The sequence below is a fragment of the Neopelma chrysocephalum genome, unplaced genomic scaffold (genome assembly GCF_003984885.1).
Source record: "Neopelma chrysocephalum unplaced genomic scaffold, ASM398488v2 Primary Assembly neopelma1_45, whole genome shotgun sequence".
In the NCBI taxonomy this organism is placed as follows: domain Eukaryota; kingdom Metazoa; phylum Chordata; class Aves; order Passeriformes; family Pipridae; genus Neopelma; species Neopelma chrysocephalum.
Window position 1 is genome coordinate 4,444,626 of NW_020897704.1, and position 26,357 is coordinate 4,470,982.

The window sequence follows — 26,357 nt, forward strand, 5'->3', positions numbered from 1 at the left end:
GTCCAAACGTATCCCTAAAGCCCTCACACTTCCTGCTCTCTCACTATGCCAATTGTCCTTAAGCACTGTATAAGGAACACAACAACAAAAGTTTGCTGTAACAGATTTTAGGAGGAAGCATGCCATAAGAATAGGACGGCATCTTAGGAAGTTTGGCTTTAGCCCTATTTTTCAGATTCAGACAGTAATTTAAAGCAGCTGGAACATCTGTGCTTGTTTATATACTACGCTACCTCTGCCACTTAACATAGACTTTAGGTACTTCACCATACAAGAGTTTGGGGAAGCTATCCTACAGAGGAAGAGATGATAAAGAAACCAGAACAGTTTCTCTTTTTCCCTTCCTGAAACATGACATTTACAAATCCTTAAACAGGAGACTTTATTTGTCTTTTTATGTTAAAAACAGAAGTTGTACTTGTTCATCTGTGGAGAATTAAGTTATGAAGTTATGGTAAATGTGGTCAATGAAGATGAAAAGAAATTTTAAGCTATTATTTACAATTGTGCTTTGTGCACCCTATTTGACTTATTCTGCTTAAGAATAGAGGACCCCTTCAAAGAAAGGTTTTAACATGCTGGAGGGCTCAGCATCCTTACTATTCATACTATATATGCAAAATAATCAAGCTTTTATAAGAACTAATGCTCAAGCTAGACTTATCACTAAGCATCAGGGAGCAAAATGGTGGTAAGGAAACAGCAGGAACCACAATTTCTCCTTTTTTTGATTCAACTGAAAAATGTTAATGGAAAGTTTAACTCACCAATAAAGGATTATATGCTCCACAGGCACCAAAAGCATCCTCATCTCTCAGATACAGCTCTCTTGATGTCAGTCTTTCCAGCAAGGACACACTTAATCCAAAAGTCAGCGCAAGTTTAGATTTTATTACCGGCCCTAACTGCTTTGGATCTCCAACAAGAACTATCTGCATATGCAATTAAAAAAATCCATTTCACATTAGAACAGTGGTTATCAAAACTACCTTTTTTAATGACATACTTCAGAATTCAGAGATAAATTCATATCAAGGATTCTGCTTTCCTTCAAACATCTGTTTGCAAAGGAGGGTTAGCCCCAGGAGAGCAGTATGTTGTTGTCTTAAACTAAGAACGCATATTTTTATTTTGACATCTTCCACACACTGATCCAGTCCTACACAGACTTGTTTTTAACGTAAAAGAACTCGTTTAAGTGTTGGGAATTGATACGGTGCGTGAGTAAGATCTATTAAAAATACTCAGAATTTCATACTCATTACCAGAAAATGGCTGCTTGAATTCTACACCATTCACAAAAATGAAAACAATAAGCCAACTTTTTTCCTTTCAGTAAATGATGTTAAGAGAACTACCTGTCCATGAGCTTCTGAAATCAATCCAATAGGAATCAGGCTCTCCGGTTCACTTGCTTGCCCTGCTTCATCCAGAATCACATGAGTGAAGTGTCCAAGCCTATAATTAAATAACATTAACCTGAAACAGGGCTGTTTTCAGATTAGTTCATTCTGCCACCCTGTGGTTGACCTCAGCAATTCTGTGAACATCCTTGTCAAGTGTGCCAGGCAACTCCACACACAGAGCAAAGACAGATATTTTTAATAGGAAATACAGAAAAAACAACAGTGTAACTTTAATTTTTAATTTTTGACTTTACTTACACACTCTGATATACACAACCACCAGTTATCTTAAAGTGTTGTTTATACCAAGATTAGGATACTTAGAAAAGCTTGCCTTATTTTCAATTTCCTTCAGCTATTGAATTAGAACAATGCACTGTGGTGTAGCAAAGACAACCCCCAAGCTTTGTTTCTACCAAACAGCTCAAGATAGTAAAGCTTCAGTGTCCTTTTACAAAGTTAAAATCAAAATCAGAGAAATCTTTGTTTAACAGCACTTGACATGGTAGTTGTTCACAATTAGTAAAGGTGACTTTGTCACAAACACAATATAATTTTTAGTATGACAATCATTTTGAGCCAAAGTGATTGTCAACAGACATATAATTTCCACTGGTGGCAGAGGAGAAGTTAATGCGTAAAAAATTTTAAGCATTAATCAAGATAATTCTTAAATTTATTATGGAGAAAGTTTCTGCTAGAACATTACTAAAACCAAGTGTTTTGCTCTATTTCACAGTAGAGACACATGCCATGAACTGTACTAAAACAGCCTAAGTTATAGCATGGTCTCTAAAAGCTCTGGGGCTTGTATCATCCGGCTATCTCCGTGATATTCCTATCTATAGTACTCTACCGTGTATCTGCTTGATAAAACAATCCTGCACTGCTGCATGTTGTAATTACTATCCTGGACCACAATGCTTTCTGAATATCATCACCATCTTTGCAGTAAGGTTTCACCATGTCATCAATCTGCTGCAGAAACAAAAAGGTATTTTGTAAAACAAAATGCCAGAAAAGCTCTCTGAAAACTATTTTAGAAGCTGAGCAAAACACACAGATTTAGACCCATTCATACACCAAAACAAAGTAGTACATATGCGAGACATCTGTGCTTTTTTGTAAGGAACAAAGTGCAACATTTACGTGTTTCATGTATATGTAACATATACATGTTATATATCTATATGTATACACACACACGCATATATATACATATATATATACACATATGTATTTATGTGTGTATATATATCCATACATACCTACACACATATATACATATAAATATATATGCATACGTAATGAAGCCACAATGTGTGTGTCCTGCATAAAGATGACAATCCTACTTGTTTACTTTCTATGTAAGTAGTCTCAACTCGGACTGATAAAATAATTTAAAAATTAAATCAAATGAAAAATCCCCAACAATACTATTTGCTGCTTGTAGAGTTAAGCACTGCAAAAAAGATGTTAAGATTCTATGCTCATACAATCAAACTAAGGATTATGATCAACATTTTCCAGTTAATCTTCTGGAAAAGTTAAAGTAATGCAATGCTTTGGATCGTAAGCAAGCCTAAGCAGCCTAACAGCGACTGACAGTTACAATAGCAAATCGGTATTTTAAGATAAAAATATTAAAATGGAAATATTAACTGGCAGGTATCTATAATATTTACCTCTGCTGACCTGAAGGCAGCATTAACTCGGACCATAGCTCCTGGTTTTAAGAGACTGCTTTGATGCAGCCGCAAGCAAATCAGATCTGTTGCAGCATTTGATGGCGCACATACCAAAATGCGACTATCCGATAGAGTATAATGTATCTACGTTAAAGAAAAGCGATATTTAAAAAGGTTATTTAGAGAAGTACCAAGAGCTCAAACATTCCCATTTTATTTCACTGAATAGAAAATCCAGAAGAGTTTCGCATACACGTTATACTCATTCTTTTGCAGTTCAGTAACACTCGTGTTCACAGTCAAGACTAAGTACTCTCAAACCGAGTGTACCCACAGCAGAATTAATTCATGGTTATCATATTAATGTATATCTGTGCTTCATGAATACATTATGCACTACTGGAATCACAAGTTGGATACTGTTCACTGAAGCTTTAAAGACAAAGACAAGAAGACTTGAAAATAAGGCATTCTCAACTCTGTCAAATGCATGTGAAGATGGGTTTTCCTCTTTCATGGAGCTACACAAAATGATCTGAAATAGAGTATTTTGAAAACACCTTGGGAAAAAAATATGATGATACTTACAGAAATACTGTAAGTATATTGAAAAGATTAGAGATGACTGATTTGTCATTCACCACTACCTGTAAAATAGCTTCAATTACTGTTACTGTTTTTCCAGTTCCTGGTGGTCCAAAGAGAATATAAGGTGTTGGGCGACATTCACCACTCAGTATCCTTTTCACTGCCAGTTTCTGTTGCACATTCAGCATCGGATTGAAAAATTCACCAGCTCTCTCTTTAAGTGCCATAGGTTCACCAACTATAATCAAGACATCCATATATTAGAACTTTACATAAATATTTGTAACATATGTAGATTAAAGCAATTTCAATTCACAATATGCTTCTGAAAATTTTTATTTTCCTGAATTTCTCAAAAATTCAGTTTTCATAGAATATAATGTAGAAAATAAGCCATTAATATTTCCAAAGTGTACTGGATCTTTACTGAAGGCCAAAAAAAGATTGTGATTATGTAACCCAACAATCTATAAAAACTACTTCAAATTATTGAAAGTAACTTGAGCATCAAGATCACTTTTTGGTCCTAGAACAGCAAAACTGATCACTAGTAAATTACAACTATTGGAATTTTTTTCTTAATCCTGTCTGAATTAGTCTAGCTTTAGCTTTCGACAGCAGAATCTTATTACCCCTTGGATAGAAGTGCATTCTAGCTAATCTAATCAGTAGTTCTTTAGGCATCCTACTGATACAAAATGACACAATCACCCTTTTCAGCATTCAAGTACACTGATATTTAAAGTCACACTTTCCAAAAAAGTGTAGCAATGATCTCAGCTACCTGAAAAAGTTTAAGCATCTTTGGCAAAGAAGCTCTCCCAGGATGAGAGACAGCATTCCAGTAATTGCAAACTCTGAATATGACCAAAGATTTTTGAATGAACTACTGTAAAATGATAATTAACTAAAAATATATCACCAGATGTTTGCTGCCCCCTCCGTAGAAACATTCAAGGCAAGGCTGGATAGAACTCTGAGCAACCTTGTCTAGTGGAAGGTGTCCCTGCCCACAGCCCAGGGGTTGGAACTAGATGATCTTTAAGGTTCCTTCCAACCCAGACCATTCTAGGATTCTGTGAACTAGCGATGTTGAAGTAATGCACATAAAGCCTCCACAGAAACCTCCCGCTAGTAGTTCTAGAATTTGTCTTTAAAAGACAGAGCACAAAGACATCTTACAGGCATCTTACTCAGCCCTGGCTTACTGAAGTAATTGCAATCCTGAACTGTAATACTTTATATTCAAGTACAGAAAGTATACCAAGTTGGCTTGTTGGCAGAGTTACTTTCACCATATCCTGTACGTTCACCTCCCTTGATGTCATGCCTTTTGCCTTTTTGTTCTTCTTTTTTTTGACCTGAAAACAGCAAGTGAATATAAATGCATTCACAATCTTCTTCACGAAAACTTCTGAAGTTAAGTTTTAATTTTTTCCCCACCAAATACCATTATCCCATTAAATAGAGTATCTACTGTGAAAACAGAAAGATAGGAGTAGTAGAAGAAGGTGCTAGGAATTCCCACATTAAATTTAAGATTTCTAATAGTTTTGCTTCTGTTAACATTAAACATTTATTTCACAAATAATTTGCAGCTCAGATTTTGAAGCCATGGCTGAATAACTTGTTTCCTTCCACAAAAGCATTCACGTTCCATACCACTAAGCAAGATACATGGACACATGCTTCTTCCTTAGCGGACACACGTCCTTTCAGATCGTAGCATGGAAGAAAACTGCTTGTAGGGGATGCAGTATTGGTAAAGTTCTGGACAAGATACCTCAGTCATCTTAATAACACTGATTCCAACTCAGTGAAGTGATGAATATTAAGGGTTGATTACTCCCTGTACAGGACAGAGGTATCATCCAGAGATCTTTGTTGCTTCTACAGAGCCACGATGTCATGGAAAGACTGCAATGCTCATTTTTAGTCCTCCTGACTACTGCCTTTGCTGCTCACCCGTATAGGTACTAGTGACACTTTAGAGCAAGGGGAGGAGCATTTAGGTCTGGAGTAAAAGCATGAGTGGTCCAGGTGATATTCTCCACCATCCTTCTAGTCAAACAGAAAGGTCCCAGTAGAATCAGACATCTTGCAGAACAATAACTGAGAGCAGCAGCCTGAGGACATACTAGCTGGATCAATAGACAGATAGGATGAGTTGAAAAACTGACTGAACTTCTGGGCTTAAAGAGTATTAATCAATAGCTTGATGCTCAGCTGGAGCATATCTGGATGCTAGAACTGTATATGAGCCATTATAATGTTCTGAAGTGGAGAGGCTGAGAGCTTGGATTTTTAGTTTGGCCATGAGAAGATGCCGAGGCATTCTAACAGCACATGATGGCTTATATCAGAGTTACAAAAAATGAGAGACAAACTCTTCTTTGTAGTCACAAATGATATAACAAGGTACCACATCAACAAATTGCAGGTGGAAGATTCATACTTGGAATTAGGGAAAAATGAGTGTAAAGCTGGTTATGCAGATGCTGTGGAAACTGTAGACAAAAATAAAGAATTGTGCCCACTTGATTTAGTGGTAGTGACATTCCTGCTTCAAACAGGAAGAGGACCAGGCAACCTCCTGAAGTCCTTTCTAAGAAAAATTATATTAAGAAAATGTAGAAATCTAAGTGGCAGTTAAGTCTGGGTGAATCTACTCAGAACAGGATGATTACCTTCTATCACAAAATTATTTCCTGCTGCAGTAACAGAACTTAAGCATTTACTCAACAGTAGCTACGAAAACTAGTTTAAGGCAAATCTCACAATTCCCATTACAATCACACACTTTTTTTTATAAGCACTTTCCATTTGAGGTGGGAGTGCTTAACAGTATCAATTATCATAAAATTCTCCATCCCCAGGCAGCAAACAAAACTTCTGTCATCAGAATGCAGCAGATTACAACTCTTTGATATTCCATTATGCAATTCCTTTTTAACAATAGCTGCACAGTAGGTATCTGTTACCAATCTGAATGAAGGTTATAATTTTAAGGAATATTTACAGAATAGATACCTTACTTTCCTGTTGTGAAGATTGTTTAAGGCCATCATCAACACCACAATACTCAGTAGTATTCTGTGTCTTGATAGCTTGTGGTGATTGCAAGACAAGCCTTTCCGGAAATAACACTTCAAATTTAGCAGGGAAAGAGAAAGTAGAGAAATTTGGAAGTCACACAAACACTTTTCATGTTTCACTAATTAACATTACTGCTGATATATTAGCTTACTCTGAGCTGCTAAAATTGGTTTATCAGAATGAATATGGTAAAGACCTGCGTAAAGTTCATATGGATCGTTCAACTCAACCATACAACAGGAAACCAGCACTTTTCAATAAATTCTGAGGTAACAAAAAACATGGCCATTTCATTTGCTATTATTAAAGCAGTATAATTTCTACAGTTCTTACTGGCTCAAACAGTTCACAAAAGTTTGCTTCCATTTCTCTTCCCTGTTATGGCCAACAGATGAAATCATTCTGATGAAATGTTCTATAGATTCAGAAAGCTGCTTTTTGATTTTCAAAACAAAACCAAAACAAAACATAAAAAGCCCCCAACAAACACATGGAAAACTCCTCTAAGAACAAATTACAATGCATTCTTCTCAGTATGCTCTGATGTGAAAGAAATATAAAACACAAGACTCCCCACAAAGAAACTCCTCTAGACAGTTTAAGTCAACCGAAGTGTACCTTTTTCACCCAGGTAGGAAGCTTGCTGAATTGCCAACTGGCATCGCCTGCTAGGAATCCTGTTACCAGAATACAGATTTGTAGATTACAGTAAAATCTTACATTTCCACACTACAACAGCACACATGTACTAGGTATCTGGTACTTTTTGCTATGCACCAGTGCATATAAAAATAAGAGTTTTATATAAAACTACTTTTTTTTTTTAAAGCATCTATTGAGAAATACGCTGCAGAAATGTCAACAGCTTTGCTATGAACAGTATTGATACACATATCCTCTAGCTCTTCAGTGATACAAAGACAGCCTAGTGTTCAATGCTTAGTCTTTCAAGGAACTTCTCTTCAAAGCTAAATTTACAGAGAAGATTATGTAACTCCAAACAGTTAACAATATTCCATGAATAAAACAAAAGTATAAAAGGACGGGTGGTTAACATCAGCTTTTTTTTTTTTTGCATAATCTTGTAACCATAGTGGTATAGTTTTTTTTCTTAAAAATGGAAAAAACCTAAGAAAAATACCCCAAAACACCCTACCTCATTCCTCCTCATTTCACTTTCTGGCATTGGTGTGACAATTTAGAGAGGATTAAGAGAAGAATTCTTTGTACACTGTATAGCTGCAGTCTTTTAACAATGAATATGGTGGCAAAGGTGTGTTAAGGGAAAGAAGTGAAAGAATTGGCAAGATCTTATGTCCTTCTCCTATCTGTATCCACAAAAACAAACAGTTGACAGTCATGTATGCTTTAAAAGTCACTTTACTAGAGGAATCATTAAATGCAGCTTTTTTGAAACATATAAAAACACCTGCATTGAACAAATTCCACATCCATGGGTTCCAAGTTGTAAGCTTTTTCAAAGTCTGCATTAACTTTAAGAGTAACATCTTCATGACATATCTGTTACAAAGAGAAAAAAAATCGTCAAGACACTGATAAAGATTCAGTACTTTAAACACAAAGAAGCATCTCTGAAAGCATGGAACCCCCCCATCACCTCTAAAAAGAACACCTAGATTTATGTGCTATCAACATATTGCATATCTAGATTATGTTACAAGTGCTTTTACAGCAGACGAGCATTATAATCGCAAAAGAATAGGGAAGCCAAAGCCTACAAAAATACAATAAAAATACAAAATGACCACTCAGAATTTAGATAAAACAAAGCTAGTTTACCGAGAAAGGTTAAACTGGTCTGTAACTCCAGGAATTGCAAGCTTCCCTTTTGAAACTTGTGGACCACTGTATTTTCAAGAGAAGATACACTTTGCTTACCTCAGTAATAAAGGCAATGTACTCTATTATATGCCCCGAGTAGACCTGACTTTTCAGTATCACCTTATCACCTAATTGTAAACAAAATTAAAAGGCAACATACTGTTACAAGGAATAGTGTAACTTTTCCTGCAGCATATAATTTCTTCCTCTTTTGCATGTTTAAACTAGGAATTTGCAGGAGGTTAACTTCAGCAAAGTTGCTGTATCTGTGACTACCTGTTCCTAAATGCCATATGCAGTTGTATACTACACTTTAAAAGGCAACTAGTATCGATGACATCAGACAACATCTCCTGAAAACAAATCTTCATTTGAAATTCTGAATTTAATTTTAACGACTTTCCCAGCTTTTGCTATATCTACTGTCTTCTAAGCTATTGCTACATTGCACAGTTTATTTTTGCTGAAAGCCTCACTGATTTTTGTACATAAAAAATCCTATTGGAACAAGTGTAAGAACAGACACATGCAATGCTGCTTCAGACAGCAGCCACTGCAAGACTGAGCCATTAACACAGCAGTTCCCCTGTCTAGTAGCCTAAATTAATAACTTTGTGTTCAAATATGTGAAAGACTTCTTTAAACAAATGAATAAGCAATAGACTGAAATTGTAGTGAAAATATGGATCAACATGCCGTTTGGCTTTACCTCACATTAATTTCTACCTGGAACCAGGCGAGGTCTGCCCTCTTCTACTCCTGGCACTTCCAGCACTAAAAAGTTCCCATTCCTTTTCAAAGTAATCCCACTCATGCTGAAACATTTTAAATCCATTTCTACATGGATCTCTTCAAGCCACAAAAGAGTAGAGAAGTTTGCTTTATAATTATCTAGATTGAGACGCTGAAAAACAAAACAGTATACATTATTGCTGTACAACAAGATAGGGAACCCACAATTACTAACATTATACAAAACAGCTTTCGAAACGGACTGCACAGCAACTGAGTTGCCAATTAAGACACCTTCATACATGTATCCATACAACAGATAATACCTTAAACACCCCCAGTAGTCAAAGCAAAATCAGTATAGTCCTTGGAGCACAGATAAAATAGCCAGTCAGCTAAAGAGTTAACCAAGTCTCTCCTTACTACAGTGGTAGTTTCAACATCTGAATTCTGGGGCAGTCTACAAACTGATTTCTATGCTCAGCAATCCTGGACAGCGTAAAATCTAAGTACATGGACAGAGATGGCTGAAGAAAGAGAGAGTCATGTCAGTCTTGCCCCCAGTTGATGCTAAGTTAAGGCAAGTTTCAACAGAAACACTTACATAAAAAGTATTTTCTTATATAAACCTACACTTGTATACCTCTGCTAGGAGGGGCTGAAAGGTCAGTATGTCTAACTTCTGCTCCACACATCTTCTTAGTTCATCCGGTATGGTATAATGTGGGAGAAAGTTTGAACACCACCTTCTGTTATTTCTAAAACAAAAATGTATGACATACCACTTAGCTTTCTCAAATTATATGTGAAAGGCAGCTAATTAACATGCCATATCACCAAGACTATAAACCCAAAACGCATGCACACAGAGGACAGACCCAATGACTCTTTCAAAGGGACAATTGAGAAATCTGCTGTATTGGGAAGACAGATAAACAATCCTCTACAGAGATGTTGCTTGGCACTGTAGGGAGAAAAATCATGTGGCCAAAGCTCAGTTGGAGTTGAAGCTGTTCCAGTACTGTGGGACAAAAGAAGTTTTTAAAAACATGTCAATGGCAAAAGACAGTGCAGAAACAACACTGGTGCGTTACAGGATGAGGATGGTCACCTCACAGAGACACAGACAAGGCAGAGGTGTTTAACACTTTCTTTGCCCATCTTCAACACCAATGAGGGTCTAAGGGGGTGCCAGTGCCCTGAGCTGGAGGACCATGACTGTGAGAATGATAAGCTCCCAGCTGACCCCAAACTTGTGCACAATTTGCTCCTGCAGATGGATCCTTGTAAGTCTATGGAGCCTGACAAGATCTGTACGAGTACTCAGAGATGGCTGATGTCATTGCGAGATCTTTCTCAATGATTTTTGAATGGTCTTGGGAATCTGGAAAGATCCAGTTGATTAGAAGCTGGCAAATGTTGTCCTGATTTTCAAGAGGGGCAAGAAGGAGGACCCTAGAAACTACAGGCCTGTCAGTCTCACTTTAGTGTCTGATAAAGATATGAGGATTATTTTTCTGCAGGACACCTGCAGGACAACACAGTCAATGGTCACAGCTGGCCCAGGCTCATGAGGAGAAAGTCCTGCTTGACCAACCTAATTTCCTTTTACGACAAGGTAACCTACCTATGTGATCAAGGGAAGCCAGTTGATGTAATCTTTTTGGATTTCAGTAAAGCTTTCAACACTGTCTCTCACAGTATCCTTCCAGACAAAATGTCCAGCAACAGCTGGATAAACACATCATGTGATGGGTGAGCAACTGGTTCATGGGCTGAGCATAGAGGCGAAGGGCCCTGAAGGGAAGCCGTATAAGGAGTGGCTGCAGGTCACTTGGTCTGTTTGGTCTGGAGAAGAGGAGACTGAGGGGAGATCTCATAGATGTCTACAGCTTCCTCGTGGGGGGAAGGGGACAGGCAGGTACTGATCTCTTCTCTGTGGTGACCAGTGACAGGACCTGAGGGAATGGACTGAAGCTGTGTCAGGGGAGGTTGAGGTTGGATATTAGGAATAGGGCCTTCACCCAGAGGGTGGTTGGGCACTGGAACAGACTCCCCAGGGAAGTGGTCATGGCAGCAGAGTGCCAAGTGTTTGGACAACAACCAAAGTTCAAAAAGTGTTTGGACAATGCTCTCAGGCACAAGGTGAGATTCTTGGGGTGGTCCTGTGCAGGGCCAAGAGTTGTACTTTGATGTTCCCTGTGGGTCCCTTCTAACTCTAGCTATTCTATGATTCTAAGTGTTCTGGTTACAGATTACTTGAAAACATTCTGTTTCTGCTTTTTCAGTTTAGGTATATTTTTATAACTAAGCAAATTTCATAAGTATAATGGAAACTTATTTGCAAAAGGAAAACTTCTTAATGAAAGATGGGAAACATTAGTCAGATATAGACGTCAAAGTTGTATAAAGAACTAAGAAACTTATTATCCCAGAAACCTATTTTCAATTTACTATCTTTTTTCTTAACAACACAGTTGTTACTTGTAGATAACTAGGAGCCATGTTTTATCTTATTTATTACCACACTATACATTAGAAAGAGATTCTGTTTGAAAAATCTACAATGAAATCAAGAAGTTATTTACTAAAACAACCTCTTCTATCTGCAGTCTCCAAAATCATCTTGTTTACAACACATGCATATATGTAGCAAACATATAAACATGTACAGACTCTCCCAGTTTCACATTTTCTTTTTTAGCATTACAGAACAGATATAGCAATAACAAACAGAGCAGTATTACCTAAGTATTATCTTTTGCTCTAATTCACAGTACCTTCTGTTTTTAGGGCCAGTCACTGTTGTCTTCCTTAGCTGAGAATCTGCAATAATTTTAGGCTTTCTTGGAGAAAATGGTTCCACAGGTGCTATAAGTAATTCTTCTTCGTTTGTTACAGTGGCTTCAATATAGCGTCCAACAGTAAAATCAGAAAAGCCAAGTAACAGGAGCTCTTTACTGTGCCCATGATTCCTTCAAGTGAACAGAAGTTACGTTCTTAAAACCAGCATGGTCACACTTCATTTTCCCCAACCATAAGTATTTTTTAAAATAAAACTGCAGATTCTCATTTCAGTAACATAAAACTGCTAATTTAGGGTAATTCTTCACACTTACTTGTGGGGTGAAGCCCCACAATAAAAGTTTAAGGTAGTGCAAAAGTTAGGCCGTGTTCCATGGGAGCAGTGGAGCTGGTTAGATGGTTTCCATGGACACGGCCTTGGGTTGCAGGGAGTACAAGGTTAAGACGGTTTGATAATGTGCAGGTGCTTGGATTCCTGGGTGTTGTTGTGGGAATATGTTTGTGTTGTGTGTGAAGTTGGCAAACTCAATAAAGGCTGCCTGCTGCACTGAGCAGGCAGACATCTCGTCTCACTATCCTTGTGTGTCTTGTGTGTCCTTCTTTTCCCCTCGGACCAAGACCTCACGACAGGTACCCCACGACACTTACTCCCCACTCAAGTTCAATCTAGGTATCATAAATAATCAAAAAACCCCCAAAACAAAACAATAGCAGAAATCTCAACTCCACAATTTCATCAAAACTTGGGTAAAGAGCAAAATCCCTTCATTCAGTAGAGTACAGAATTAATACTTCTGTGAACAAGGAACACCTTGGAATTACTGACACTGAAAAAGATGAGCCAAACAGTTCCATCACAGGAACCTGAAGCAGAGGAACCTCTTTAATGTTTGCAGCAACAGCTTTGCTGCAGCTTGCCTCAGAACTGAACCCTAACTGTAAACATATGAAATGGATAAAGTAGGAAGGATGCTTTAATTCTGAAAAATATATTTTATATATGTAAGTGTTCCTTGGGGAGTGACAGGGGGAAAAAAACCAGAGGGAACAGTTTCCTCACACTGGTCTCTAAGAAACTTAAGCACTACTCAGAGTCCAATTCTCTCCTACTAACTACGTACTCCAACACTGTTACCATGTGCCCAAAACAAATGCATCCCAGAAGGATTCCAGCTTACTCTTTGGCAGGAGTATCACTTTTTGTACTTCTGCCGGCTAACACTACCTGTTCAGGTTAAAACTATAGCCTGATTCTCTGTGCTCATGCTGAACTGTCCAGATTTATGGTCTAAATGTGCAGTCTCTATGGTCTCTCTTAAGTGGCCAGCAAGCTCTTGTTACCTTCATGTGCTGCAGCCTCCCATTGAGTTTTGTGTGGATTATTCTGTATTAGAAGATTCAAAGACTTTGTGGCCTTCACAAATTTACAGTGAACTATAAATTATTCTTTCTACATGTCTTTCTCCACAAAGGCAGGCCATGCCTTTAGCTTTAACTTTCAAATTGCAGCTAAAACATCCTCCTAAGAAATTTTCTACCCCTTGCCTCACTATTTAAAATAAGAGAAGTAGTGTGAAAATTAATGCAGTGTTACTTTGATGAATGAAACCACTTGACCTTGTTTTCCTCTGTCTAACTTTTAAATTATCATCCTAAGACTCAATGGCTGTGGAACACACCACCTTCAGCTGAAAATAACTGAAAAGTACACAAATGTAAGCTTTGCAGCATGAGGTTCCTACTTGAATTCTGAAGAAGCTCACACAAAGCCACTCTCTTAAATAAATTAATTAAATATTTTGTACAGTATAGTATTTTTTGTTTTTCAAGGGTTTTTTAATATCTGCAAACCACTTCCTCTATGAATTACTCCTTCAATGAAGAAAGCTGTTTCTTTCTTATTTCAGCATACATAACTTGAATTTCCCATCACAGAACAGGAAAGCTTGAGATCAGGCATGTAGCAATACACGATACTGAGACTGAAGAAATGTATCAGATATAACACAAAAATTCCCAGGAAATCTGCAATAGCTCTTGTGCTCATAGAGCAATGGATTTCCTGCAAATAATATAACCATCTGTTATGTTCACATGACTGTCATTTTACAGACATTATCTACTCCCACTATGTTACTTCATTAACTATTACTATTTTCTTTCAATAAAAATCAGAATTGAGCACTAAAATGACAAAATGAATTTCAAAATCTAATACAGGATAACTTGCTAATATATGTACTGGCTTACTTTACACTATACCATCTACTAGTTTTGACTGGGGTAGAGTTAATTTTCTTCATAGTAGCTAGCATGGGGTTCTGTTTGGCTTTGTGCTGAAACCAGTGCTGATAACACAGGGATGCTTTCATTGTTGCTGAGCAGTGCTTACACAGAGTCAAGGCCTTTTCCCCTTCTCGTACTACCAACAAGGAGGCTGAATGTACACAAGAAATTGGGAAGGGCCACAGCCGGGACAGCTGAGACCCCAACTGACCCAAGGGATATTCCAGACCATATGGCATCACGCTCAGCATATAAAGCTGGGGGAGGAAGGAAGAAGAGGGATGTTCAGAGCGATGGCATTCATCTTCCCAAGTCACTGTTACACGTGATGCGGCCCTGCTTTCCTGGGGATGGCTGAGCACCTGCGCGCCCATGGGAAGCGAAGAATTTCTTGTTTTACTTTGCTTACGTGTGCATGGCTTTTGCTTTACCTATTAAAGTGTCTTTATCTCAACTCGTGAGTTTTCTCACTTTTACTCTTCCAACTGTCTCCCCCATTCCGCTGTGGAGGAGTGAGCGAGCAGCTGCGTGGGGCTGAGCTGCCAGCTGGGGTTAAACCACGACACACCAAGAAGAGAACAACACCCAGAATAAGGAAACTATTAAGTCTCTTTTCATTACTTGTTTCCATTGTATTGGTTAGAAACAATGGAAAGAAATACTTACACAGCTGTGCATATGATCACTATGAATGTTTTTCCACCTGGTGGTATCACAGTTTCTCCAGTAATTTTGCCGTGGCTTATTGGTTGCTCCACATGTTCTCTTTGCTCACTTCCTCCATTTTGTAGATTTTCATCTTTCACCAGGGAAATGTTTTCTTCAATCCTTGATAAATTTGTATATTGAAAATTCATTCCTTCTGTAGTAAACATATAATAACAAATTTTGTTACCACAATTGCTGTTGCTAACATAGGCAAGTCTTCTCAAACAAACCTACAGGTCTCCTGAGGAGCTAACATTCAGCATTCAAATGTTAATATTTCACTGTACCTGGAATGACTCCATTCTTTATAATGGATGTATTGTTCGATGACTCATATGTTGTTCCTCCATTGCTGTTAAATGAATTAACTCCATCTTCTGAGAGGTCTTCTTGACTTATTGGAAAAGATGGCAGATATGCTTCTGGACTGTTCTCACCTTTTTGAGGAATCTGAACACTGAATTGTTTGTCTTTCACCCATCCAGCTAATCTGCAGCTGATTAAGGACTGTGGTACACTCCCTGTATTCCTAGAAGTAGTTATGTGATTAGCTACATAATTAAATGCATAGTGAATGTTCCTGAGAAGTTTAATTCTACCTGAAGTCAAGTACAATCACCTGCAGGTTAGTTCACCATTATTTCAAAACTGCTATCAGAAAGAAATTGCACTGCTGCTTCTAACTCATGAGGACTAGAACCTCTACTTTATGTTAATATTTCTAGGTCACATCAACTACCATAAGAAGCATACAGAAATACTGTGTATAATAAAAATCTATGAGAGCTTAAAATTCATCAGTAGGTAACTAATTCTTAGGGAAGAATATAGGGCAACAAATAATGAGTATTCAGGTGTGTCTTCATTTAAGACTTTATGCCCAGATGTGAAAGAAAAAACACAAACACAAAAAATAGAGAAAACTACCAAAACAAAAAAACCTCTCAAGGATACACCAACATAGTTCTTTGGCATCCAAATTTAAAAAAAATTAGAAAAAAAATCTGGTCTGCTTTTAATACATGAGTATGTAACAGTCCTCTTGTTCTAAGGTTTTTAAGATGGCAGTGTATCTGCAGTTTAAATTGAACACACTTACAAGTAAAAGGATTTACTTCAATTCTTATTCCAGGAAAGATCTGACTAGGATTGAAAAAAGATATAGGACTGGGGAGGGTTAATGCACTCTCTGCAGTATAAATCCTCAATATCAAAAAGGTTACCCTACAGACATTAAATTTAATGTTAAATTCTCTTTATTTCCATAGTACCTGGAGATTATTTGAAGATTAAAAATCACAAGGCTCCACTACAAGAGGCTTCTGTCTGAAAGACAGGTTTACAGACTACGAAGTGATGGAAAAACTTCAAACAAAAAGAAAGGCTTACTCTATCCAAATGATAATTCTTTTAGATTCCCCCTGCTTCAGAGTTCCAAAGTTAGTCATTCTTGATATTTTCAACTGTCCTTTATCTCTCATTAAGTCTTCATAAGGCTCATCTGTATTACCTCCACTAGAGTGAGATTGTCTGTAAAAATAATTTTAGGTAGCAATTTTTAAACACTAACAGACTCAATAAATATCTTTGCTTCAGCACAAGTTTAAGAAGCACTATACAAAGGCATAGTCACAATATTTAGAAAGAAGAAGGTGGGAGAGTTAATTTTTTCTCAGCCACTTATACTTCCAAGGCAATTGGATTACCTTTCCTAATTTAAGCAGCAACAAGCTTTTGTCAGCAGCACAATAAACCAGCATAAAACTTTGGACACGACTGAAATGATTGAGAAGTTAGCTAATCTTTGCTGAAGAGCTGAATCAAACAGTGATTGAAGCCATTATGGATCTTCCTGCGAGTTGAAAAAAGACACAACAAAGAGCAGTTCCTGAGCAAGAGTCATGTGTAGGAACTGGAGCTTAAGTGATAAAATTACTAGACTGGAAGTGTTTTAACCCAAGCACTTGCATCTTCTGCTAATTGCTCCAATCTGAAAACAGCAAACTGAAGAAATTAAAAAACATATGAAAACCAAAAAGCACCCTTGAAAACTTCAATCACGCATACTACCAAAAAAAAATATCTGTGAAACCAGTCACATGCTCTTTCCAGTCTGAAACACTGACCACAGCTCTAATCTCCTTCTACCTGTAGAAACAATTTTTTAAAATTGTTTTTACGTTGCAATTAAGAAACTATTCATTTAGATGGAGCGGTATGGAAATAACTCGAAAATATTTTAATAATCTCACCAATATTTACACACTCTAAGTATTCCTGAGTTATCTAACATACTGAAGTAGAAAATGAATGCAGCTGCTCTTCATTAGCTACATCAATTTACTAGCCAAGCCCACTAGATGTCTCCCCTTGCAGCTTAAGCTGCCTCAATTTTTTGATATGGTAGGATGTACACTAAGCCTGAGAAATCAACCCTAAGGTCTACTTTTGTAATTTGGCTTTAGTAATAATTTTCTGTATAAAATCCATCATTAAAAACAGGTCCAATTGAAAAAATATGTGAACAATTTGTACTGTTTTGCAAAATGATGTCAAGACTTGAAGTTTCAGCTAGGTACAATCTAAATCTATTTCATCTGTTATCGTCAGTGAAAACATCTTATTCCATTCCTTGTAGATCCTTTGAAAATGTGTACTGCCCTTAGCTATATTTCCTGGAGATCTCTCAAAGGCAAGTTCTCCCAAAGACTACGTTTGAAAGATATCACAATGTTCTTTTGCTCTCCCCCTTGGACTTTGCAATTGGTTGACAATTTATTTTTGGCCTGCAGAATCAGACTCTGTAATCCTACCAAGGCCTTAGCATGGCAAGTGATAGATTTTACAGGTAGCAGCCCTATTTATTTAGCTGGTATTTGTTTTTCTCAGGACAGACACTTAAATTCACAGGTCAAACTCCAGATCTTTGCTGCAGAACTGCTACTTACTATTTGCCATTCTATATCTGTGAAGTTGATTATTTCACTAAATTTTACTTCTTCTCCATACTGAACATCATCTGCTTTTTCCAACCTCTTCTGGAATCTCTCCTGATCCTCACATCACATGTCATCTAAAGTACCTGCAGAACCTCTCAGTTCAATACTTGCAAGCCCAATTAATCTCTATTACTCAGATTATTTGACTGTTCCATTTAGGACAGATATTTCAGCAATCATTATAACTTAAGCAAAATGCATTAAAGAAACATTCATTTTATATCAGTTTTACTGAGAATGGTTTTCGAACAGTCAAGTCCCCACTAAAAGAACACAGATTAGAGGAAACAAGGTAAGAGCATGAGCTTGGCATTTTTCTAATAAAGCCATGCAAAACTCCTGCTCTGCCAAGCAATATCGCCGAGCTTAGCTGCTAGTAGTTTTGCTTCTCTAGTAAGTATAGATGTCCTCACCTTCTGGAAAGGGAAAAAAAAAAAAAAAAAGCAAGGGCCAAATAATAACACCCTCTGATTTTTCCAATGATCTATCATGCCTTCTAGACAACTAGGGAAGAATTCATAGTATTTCTCGTTTAACAGATACAATGAAAGTAAGCTGCATAATTACACTACATCTCTAATTGTTATAAAGGGAACAAAATAATGAATATTACCCATCCTCGCTGACTGGCACCAGGCAGAGAGCTCTCCAAATATAACACGACTGACTGCTTTCCACCACAATTGCATTCACTAGATCATGTCTACGAGGTGAATAGCCATCAGGAAGTCTCAAGGAATCCAAAGTGAAAAATATACTCTCATCTACTGTCCCAGTTCTTCCACAGATGCTGGAAATGCGAACCTGTAATAGTTTGTATTCAGTGCTACTTGATATTATCTGCTTAAGCTGACAGACATAATAGCATTGCGTATTGCTGTCCTGTGAAACAGGCCTTCTAGCATTAACAAAGCTGCATTCTGAACTTTCAGTTATTCAGAGGGAGTAAACCTAGATCTGTAACCTGTGCTTGTCTTTAGATTTAAAATTGTAAAGAAAAACAAGTACTTCAGATAAGCATGAAGTTCCACTTAAGTGCATAATACAATATGTACATTTGCCTTAATTACAATACCTCTCTTGTGACAGATCAACTTACCTAATTTATACTTCAGTACTAGAAGGCACAAGAGGAGAAATATTTTCCTATGCTTGACATGCAAATATTCAATATATACAGTTAAGACAAAGACAATAAACCATAGACCTAATATATGCACTATTAGAGTGAACAGATACTTTCATTAAAGAAGGAGACAATGGTTGTTTTTAAGCCAAAACACTTGGAAAAATTAAACATAATTAATTCCACAGTCATGACTTCTTAAAAAGTTTGAAAATCCACACATCCTCATTATAACCAATAGTAAGCACTCAAATCAACAACTGATGATAAGTTAGTTACTCCTTCTGTTCAAACCAAAATGTGTACACTTTTTCAAAAAGCCTTGTTATTCTAGAAACAATCCCACAAATGGATAAATTGATACATTTTATCTTTTAATTAAAGATGTATAACAGAAGATCTACCAATATTCCCAACTTAAACCAACTTCAAAACCCCACTTCACACAAGATTCCTCTTGCCAAAAACAATGTGCAGAATGTTTACCTTGTTTACTTGCTTATATCTCAAAGGCCTTACAGCAACTGCTTCACTCTTCCATGTTGTCAAATTAATAAAATACTTTGCTTGCACCCAATCACCTTCATAGGGTTTGAAATCTATATAAAATGGAACATTTCTTAAGTTTAATTACTATTGATACTATTTAATTACTATTAATATATCGATTTACATTACTTCCCTACAGAACTAGTGTAAGTTAAGTAAAATCCAGGACAATACATTATTCAGATCCACTGACTCCAAACTTCACTTCGCAGTTCCTCTCCCCATAGGTTATGCCAAACTACATAAGAGATGCTGGTGGAAAAATACACCTGTTTACATGTAACTTATGCTTACTCAACTTTACACAAGCCGTGCTCAGTGCGAATGAACAGGTAGCTTTCTTCACCCATGTATGGGTGTTTCACTGCACACACTCTTTAGAAGTTACTCGGGATCTCAACTGCAAGTTTATCAGAAGATATTTCTATTGTACACACGAAAATATTAAGAAAGAGGAAACAAGAAAGCCCCTACACACCTTCCCAGACATCTTCCATTGCAAAGTAAGTATTCTGATTAATATAGCCACCATGCTTCGAGAGAGAGGTAATACTGCCAATTAATGTTTTGTTATTTAGTTCAGAGGCATCAAAAGTAGGACTGAAGTCTTCTTGTGTATCCTGGATGGTGTCTATCTGTTAATATAAAAATAACTCCAACATTTAAACAGCTGATACTTAGAATTACATGTTAAACATATATTCCTACAATAAATATCAGAATTTCAATTCCTTATGGTAGCAAAGCTTCTTATTAGACAATTATTTAGTCACTGTAGCTGTTACTTTTTGTACACAAAAACAATGAGTAGTAAACAGTAAGTACCTTCTCCTTTAAAAAATCTGCTGTATGCTGCAACGCTGATAACTACTATCATTACACATTGATTTTTCAAATCTTTCTCAGGTTTCCCTTGCTTTAGGCCTACTTAAGAATTTTCTTCATATTGACAAGAGAATCACCCTCAGCAATGTGACTGTACACAAGTAGACCTAGAGCTGATCACTGTTTCAGAAAGCAAAAAATATGTCTCTAAGATAGTGTTTATAAACACTTTTTCAGATTGACCCTCAGTTGTTCTTCAATAATTTGAATAAGAAAACTCCTAGAGCTGCATCTCACAGACTCTCTATAGCACCACCTCAAATCTAAGTTTACAGAAGTCTGGTCCAATCTGAACTGTACTATGATGCTAATTTTTATATGATTTGTTTTGTTGAACATAATCCATATTACCATTTAAGATAGTAATAAATAGCCTATGTCTACCTCTATTTCAGCGTTTTCAAACACTACAGTTAGACTACAAATATTTAGCTACTGTTTACTCAATCCAGTGATATTGAATTTAAAGAACTATCATTACCTGATATTCCTTTTGATAACATGAGAACTTACTGTAAAAAATATAATAATAATTAAAAAAATCTATGTTTTGCTCCAGTCTGACAGACATACCTTCACATTCAGCAAGAATATCTGAGTTAATTGGAAGGTGACAGTATCCGTGGTAAAGCATCATTTTGTACAGTATTTAATGATTATACTTGTCAGGAAGCTAAATTTTCTCCTCCGATGAGGAGTTTAAAAAGAGACTTAGCTCTTTGCCTCTGTCCTCTAAAAAGACTACAGTGTTTGTTCTTATCAAACTCAGAGTGAGTCAAGTTTGTGCAACTACATGGAAAGTAATTTAAGACATCAAAAACTATAGAATGAGTTTAGGTTTTTATTCAAATACTTAGAACAGACTTTGAAGAAATGAGCTTTTTCTTCTTGCTTACTGAAATCAAGACTGCTCTTGGACTTTGACTTTCTATGGAGTCCAGTCAGCTTTTGGCATAAACTCAGTTTTCAGCTTTTCACGCAGCCACAAACTACATTGCCAACAGTCTGAGATGCCTGTAGGATTATGCCTCACAAACAGTAATAAGATAAATCACTATACTTTTGAGAAAAAGATCTTTCGAAAATGCCATTATCTAGAACACACAGCAAAACATCCCACAACTGCTAAACCATTACACTTGTTTTGTAGATCCTTATGTAGTTTTTCAGTTGCCAGGTTTATGTGGTTTGGAGCAACAACAATATTTCAACAGCATGGTGAAAGCTTTCAGTCAGAAGGAAAACAAGGAAGAAAAAGTAAGATTTAAACTAATCCATTGTCTGACTGTGGGTACTATTTCACCAAATAGCATTGAGACTGCTTGTTGGACAAACAATATTTAGTTTTTACATAATAAATTAATTTCAATTTAAAAAGAAGAAACAAAAGGAAATATGAAGAGACAGATTTTCTTACAAGACACTAGGTGTTTGATAACACTGGAGCTGGTAATACTTTAGAAACAAGACTTCTCTTTCACTTTCCTTTTGTGTTTCATTTTAAATCACACAATAAAACTCTCTCCCCACTAACAGTCTTTCGCCAGTTTTATTTAATCAATGAAACTGCATTGGTTTCAACATTAAATACGCTGAGAAAAACTCCCCTCAAAATTTGTGACAAGGTATAATCAAGCTTGAAATAGATTTACAACCGAAGTGTTAAGCAAGCAAAGTATGGGTATCTCCATTTTTATTACTGTCTGTAACATTAACTTGCCAATTTTTACAACAGGGAACTTTATGTTCTTACTCACTTCTGTGCAAAAAGAGTGAACTTGCGGCCCCTGCTTTTATGTTCTTATGCATTCATATAACAGTAACATAAAACTGACTTTGAAATTCAGAAAAGTTATGCACAGATCCGGAGTAGCTATGACTAAAAAATTCTGATGCAATTATCTCAATCAGTAGTTTCATATCCCCTACATCTATACCTATATTCAGAGAATCATTATTAAACATAATTTTAAGGGAGATGGAATAAAATAATAATTAAAAAAACTGAAAAAGAACTCATCTCCACTGGGAGAAGGGCTGGCAATTTCTCCTATTTTGTAGAATTTGTGAGGCCAGAACTATAGCAACTTCCAAAACAAAGCCTCAAGGTACTTACACAGACTACTGCTTATCTTCACCTCTTACCCTGATAGCCTTCAGGCCACCCGATGTTTTATCTTCTTCCACTGTAGCAATAACTTCTTGTCCAATGGCCAGCAACATATTTTTTGTAACAACATCCTTTGTGAAGACTATCATGTCATCTATCATCCCATAATCATGGCAAAGTCTTGTCACTACTCCTTGTACTTTTTTCAATTCTTGATCACCTGCATCAAGAGGAAAAGTGTTGATATAAGCCCAAATCACGCGTTTACAGAACTATGCAACAAGTCATGAATGCTACCTCAAGTGCTATTCCTTCTATCAAAAAGCCAATTAAAAATAGCAACAGTCGCCAACTAATTACTCTTACACTTAAGTCTTGAAGTCTTATGGCAACTTATTGTTTCAACCAATTAATAAAGGTAGTTAAATACAAACTATATCGTAAAAAGCCACATTTTTAAGCTGCATTAAAAAAAACCCCAACAACATAGAATATCTTGAGTTGGAAGGGATCCATGAGGATCATCGAGTCCAACTCCCTGCTCCTCAGAGGACTACTTAAAACAAAACGATATGACTCAGAGCATCATCCAGATGCTTCTTGAACTCTGACAGGCTTGATGCCGTGACCACTTCCCTGGGAAGCCTGTTCCAGTGACTGACTACCCTTGCAGTGTGGAGCCTTTTCCTAATGTCCAATCTACATTTCACTTGGTGCAGCTTCATTCCATTTCCTCGTGTCCTAATCCTGCTCCCCAGAGAGAGGAGATCAGCACTTCCCCCTGCACTTGCCCCCTTTGAGGAAGGTGTCAATTGTGATGAGGTCGTGCCTCAACCTTCTCTTCTCCAAGTTGAAGAAGCCAAGTCCTCAGACGATCCTCATAAATGTGACCCTTGAAGCCTTTCACCATCTTGCTCATCCTCCACTGGATACATCAAACCATTATAGTTAAGGTACTGAGGCATCCAAAACTGCCCACAATATTCAAGGTGAGGCCACACCAGTGCAGAGCAGAGCAGGACAATCACCTCTCTCGACCAGCTGGTGATGTTTTGCCTGATGCCCTCCCAGACATGGTTGGCTCTCCTGGCTACCAGGGAACTGCTGACTCATTCAACTTGCCATCACCCAAACCCCCAGATCTTTTTCCACACAGCTGCTCTCCAGCCTCTGTAGGCCTGTCTTTTTTCCCATTTAGGTTGCAAAAGACCTTTAAGATCAGGGAGTTGAACACTGTTGAGTTCAACACTAAACCATGTCCCTACGAGCCATATCCACACAGCTTTTAAACTGCTCTAGGGATGGGGACTCAACCACTTCCCTGGGCAGCCTGTTCCAATGCTTGATAACTCCTTCAGTGAAGAAATTTTTTCTAATATCTAATTAGATATTAGGCCACTGGCCTTCTTGGCCATCTGGGCACACTGCTGGCTCCATGTTCAGCTGCTGCTGACCAGCACTACCCGGTCCTTTTCCACTGGGCTTCTTTCCAGCCACTCTGCCCCAAGCCTGTAGCTCTGCACAGGGTTGTTGTGACCCAAGTGCAGGACTTGGCACTTAAATGTGTTGAACTTCATGCAACTAGCCCATCGTAGCCCATCGATCCAGTCTGTCCAGATCCCTCTGCAGAGCCTTCCTACTCTCCAGCAGATCAACACTCCCACCCAGTTTGGGGTCATCTGCAAACTGACCGAGATGCCCTCGACCCTTTGGTCCAGGTCATCAGTGAAGAAAATATCCACAGCCTTTCCCTCATCCACTAAGTGGGTCACCTTGTCCTTGAAGGAGACGAAGTTGAACAAGTAGGACCTGTGTTTCATAAATCCATGCTGGCTGGGCCTGATCCCCTAGTGTTCTGCACATGCCACATGATGGCACTTAAGATGATCTGCTCCATAACCTTCCCTGGCACTGAGGTCAGGATGGCAGGCCCGTAGTTCTCCAGATCATCCTTCCCTTCCTGTAGAAAAATATCAGATTTGCTAACTTCCCATGTACTGGGACCTCCTTGCTTAGCCAGAACTGCTGGCAAATGATGGAAAGTGGCTCAGTGAGCTTTCCTGCCAGCTCCCTCACTGCCCTGGGGTGGATTCTGTCCAGTCTTGTAGGTCTGTGTGTGTCTAAGTGTTGTAACAGGTCACTGCCCATTTCCCCTTGGATTATTGGGGCTTCATTCTGCTCCCCATCCCTGTCTTCCAGCTCAGTGGGCACTGGTCTTGCTATTAAAGACTGAGACAAAGAACGTATTAAGTACCTCAGCCTTTTCCTCATCCTTTATCATTGTTTCCCTCCATACCCAAAAAATGATGGGGCTTCTCTTTAGCTCTCCTTTTGTTGCTACCATATTTACAGAAACTGTTTAGTTGGGTTTTGACCTTTTTAATTTTCTCCAGGCATAATAACCTTATGGTACCCTTGCAGTCATCTTGAGTTGCCTGCCCCTTCTTTCAAAAGTCAAGCTCTCTTATTTTTTTCCCCAGAGCTCCAGCCAAAGCTAAAGAGCTACTCCCAAAAGCTCTGGGGCACCAACTATTTTCAAAGTTTCCCATAGTAAAAGAAAGTTCTCAGCACACTTTGTATGATAAATCTAACATATTTAAGATTTCTATACTGAAAAAGCAGGAAGATTAAACAAGCTGCACAAAATAATTCTTCATTTTTAAAAAAATATTACAGTTAATACACTTCTGAACTGAGATGTGGTGTTGTTTTCCTAGAACCACAGGAGCTTCTAGTTTTCTGGATTATAAGTACTATCTCCTTACATATCACACAAACATGCAATCAACTGCATTGCACTGCAACTTCAGGCTTAAAGCTGAACTGAAGCACGCTAGTTTAGGCTTTAAACATTTTATTAGCTGCACTCACAATCAAGAAAAAAGGAAAGGAATCTTTTTTTGCTTTGAGCATTCATAAATATGAAAAGGCACTTTTTTCTACATTGAACAATCCTACTAAAAGCACTTGAAATGTCTACCATTTTGGAATATGAAAGAATACACCATCATCTCCATTCTACAGCCCACATAAAATGAAGTTTTATTTATTAAGACAGTAGCACAAGGGAACTTGTGAACCCAAAGCATCCACCACAACACTCCTCCTACACCGTAACCTCTTCTACGCAGGAAACAGTGAAAAAGTACTTCTGGGAACGCTCCCACATTTCTGTAGTCAAAACGCTGCCTTACAATATTCTTGTTTCCTTTCTTAAGGAAACAGGTTCGCACTCAGCTCCACTCACGTGACGGACGAGAGCACCAGCGCCCCCACGGCTCTGAAGCGCACCACGAACCCACAACCGGCCCAGGAACCCCTACCTGAGGTCGCCCATCTCTCATCTTCGTCACCCGCACGTCTCCAGAAGTAGGAGAGCGCCTTAGAGAGGAGGCAGAACATCCCGGAGCGGCTCAGAACGGAGACAAAGCCTCCGGCAGCGCCTCCGGGAGCACACGGACAACGCTCGCTCGCGACGCCGCGGACCGAGCTCTGCCCCCGCCGCGCCTCGAGCCCCGCGCCGCTCGGCCAATCGCG

General features: G+C 38.0%; 1 protein-coding gene across 3 annotated transcripts in view; it reads right to left on the reverse strand.

The window, feature by feature from the left end:
• Window positions 1–26,325, reverse strand: part of MOV10L1 (Mov10 like RISC complex RNA helicase 1) — a 32,509-nt gene extending 6,184 nt beyond the window's left edge. The window contains exons 1-21 of one of the 3 annotated variants that reach the window (XM_027679229.1): window positions 26,144–26,325; window positions 22,856–23,040; window positions 20,304–20,460; window positions 19,763–19,875; window positions 18,764–18,954; window positions 16,541–16,681; window positions 15,439–15,680; window positions 15,110–15,305; window positions 12,133–12,327; window positions 9,996–10,110; window positions 9,347–9,524; window positions 8,678–8,748; window positions 8,208–8,299; window positions 7,397–7,455; window positions 6,713–6,828; window positions 4,947–5,043; window positions 3,742–3,920; window positions 3,092–3,238; window positions 2,263–2,384; window positions 1,359–1,458; window positions 768–932 (exon numbers count right to left, since the gene is read on the reverse strand). In XM_027679229.1, the coding sequence (XP_027535030.1) occupies window positions 768–932; window positions 1,359–1,458; window positions 2,263–2,384; window positions 3,092–3,238; window positions 3,742–3,920; window positions 4,947–5,043; window positions 6,713–6,828; window positions 7,397–7,455; window positions 8,208–8,299; window positions 8,678–8,748; window positions 9,347–9,524; window positions 9,996–10,110; window positions 12,133–12,327; window positions 15,110–15,305; window positions 15,439–15,680; window positions 16,541–16,681; window positions 18,764–18,954; window positions 19,763–19,875; window positions 20,304–20,460; window positions 22,856–23,040; window positions 26,144–26,222 (2,940 nt within the window). In that variant the 5' untranslated portion in view covers window positions 26,223–26,325. Of the gene's footprint in view, window positions 1–767; window positions 933–1,358; window positions 1,459–2,262; window positions 2,385–3,091; window positions 3,239–3,741; window positions 3,921–4,946; window positions 5,044–6,712; window positions 6,829–7,396; window positions 7,456–7,934; window positions 8,171–8,207; window positions 8,300–8,677; window positions 8,749–9,346; window positions 9,525–9,995; window positions 10,111–12,132; window positions 12,328–15,109; window positions 15,306–15,438; window positions 15,681–16,540; window positions 16,682–18,763; window positions 18,955–19,762; window positions 19,876–20,303; window positions 20,461–22,855; window positions 23,041–26,143 lie in introns of those variants that run through there. The other 2 variants (XM_027679230.1, XM_027679231.1) reach the window with 2 other exon arrangements.
• Window positions 26,326–26,357: the final 32 nt, after the last annotated feature.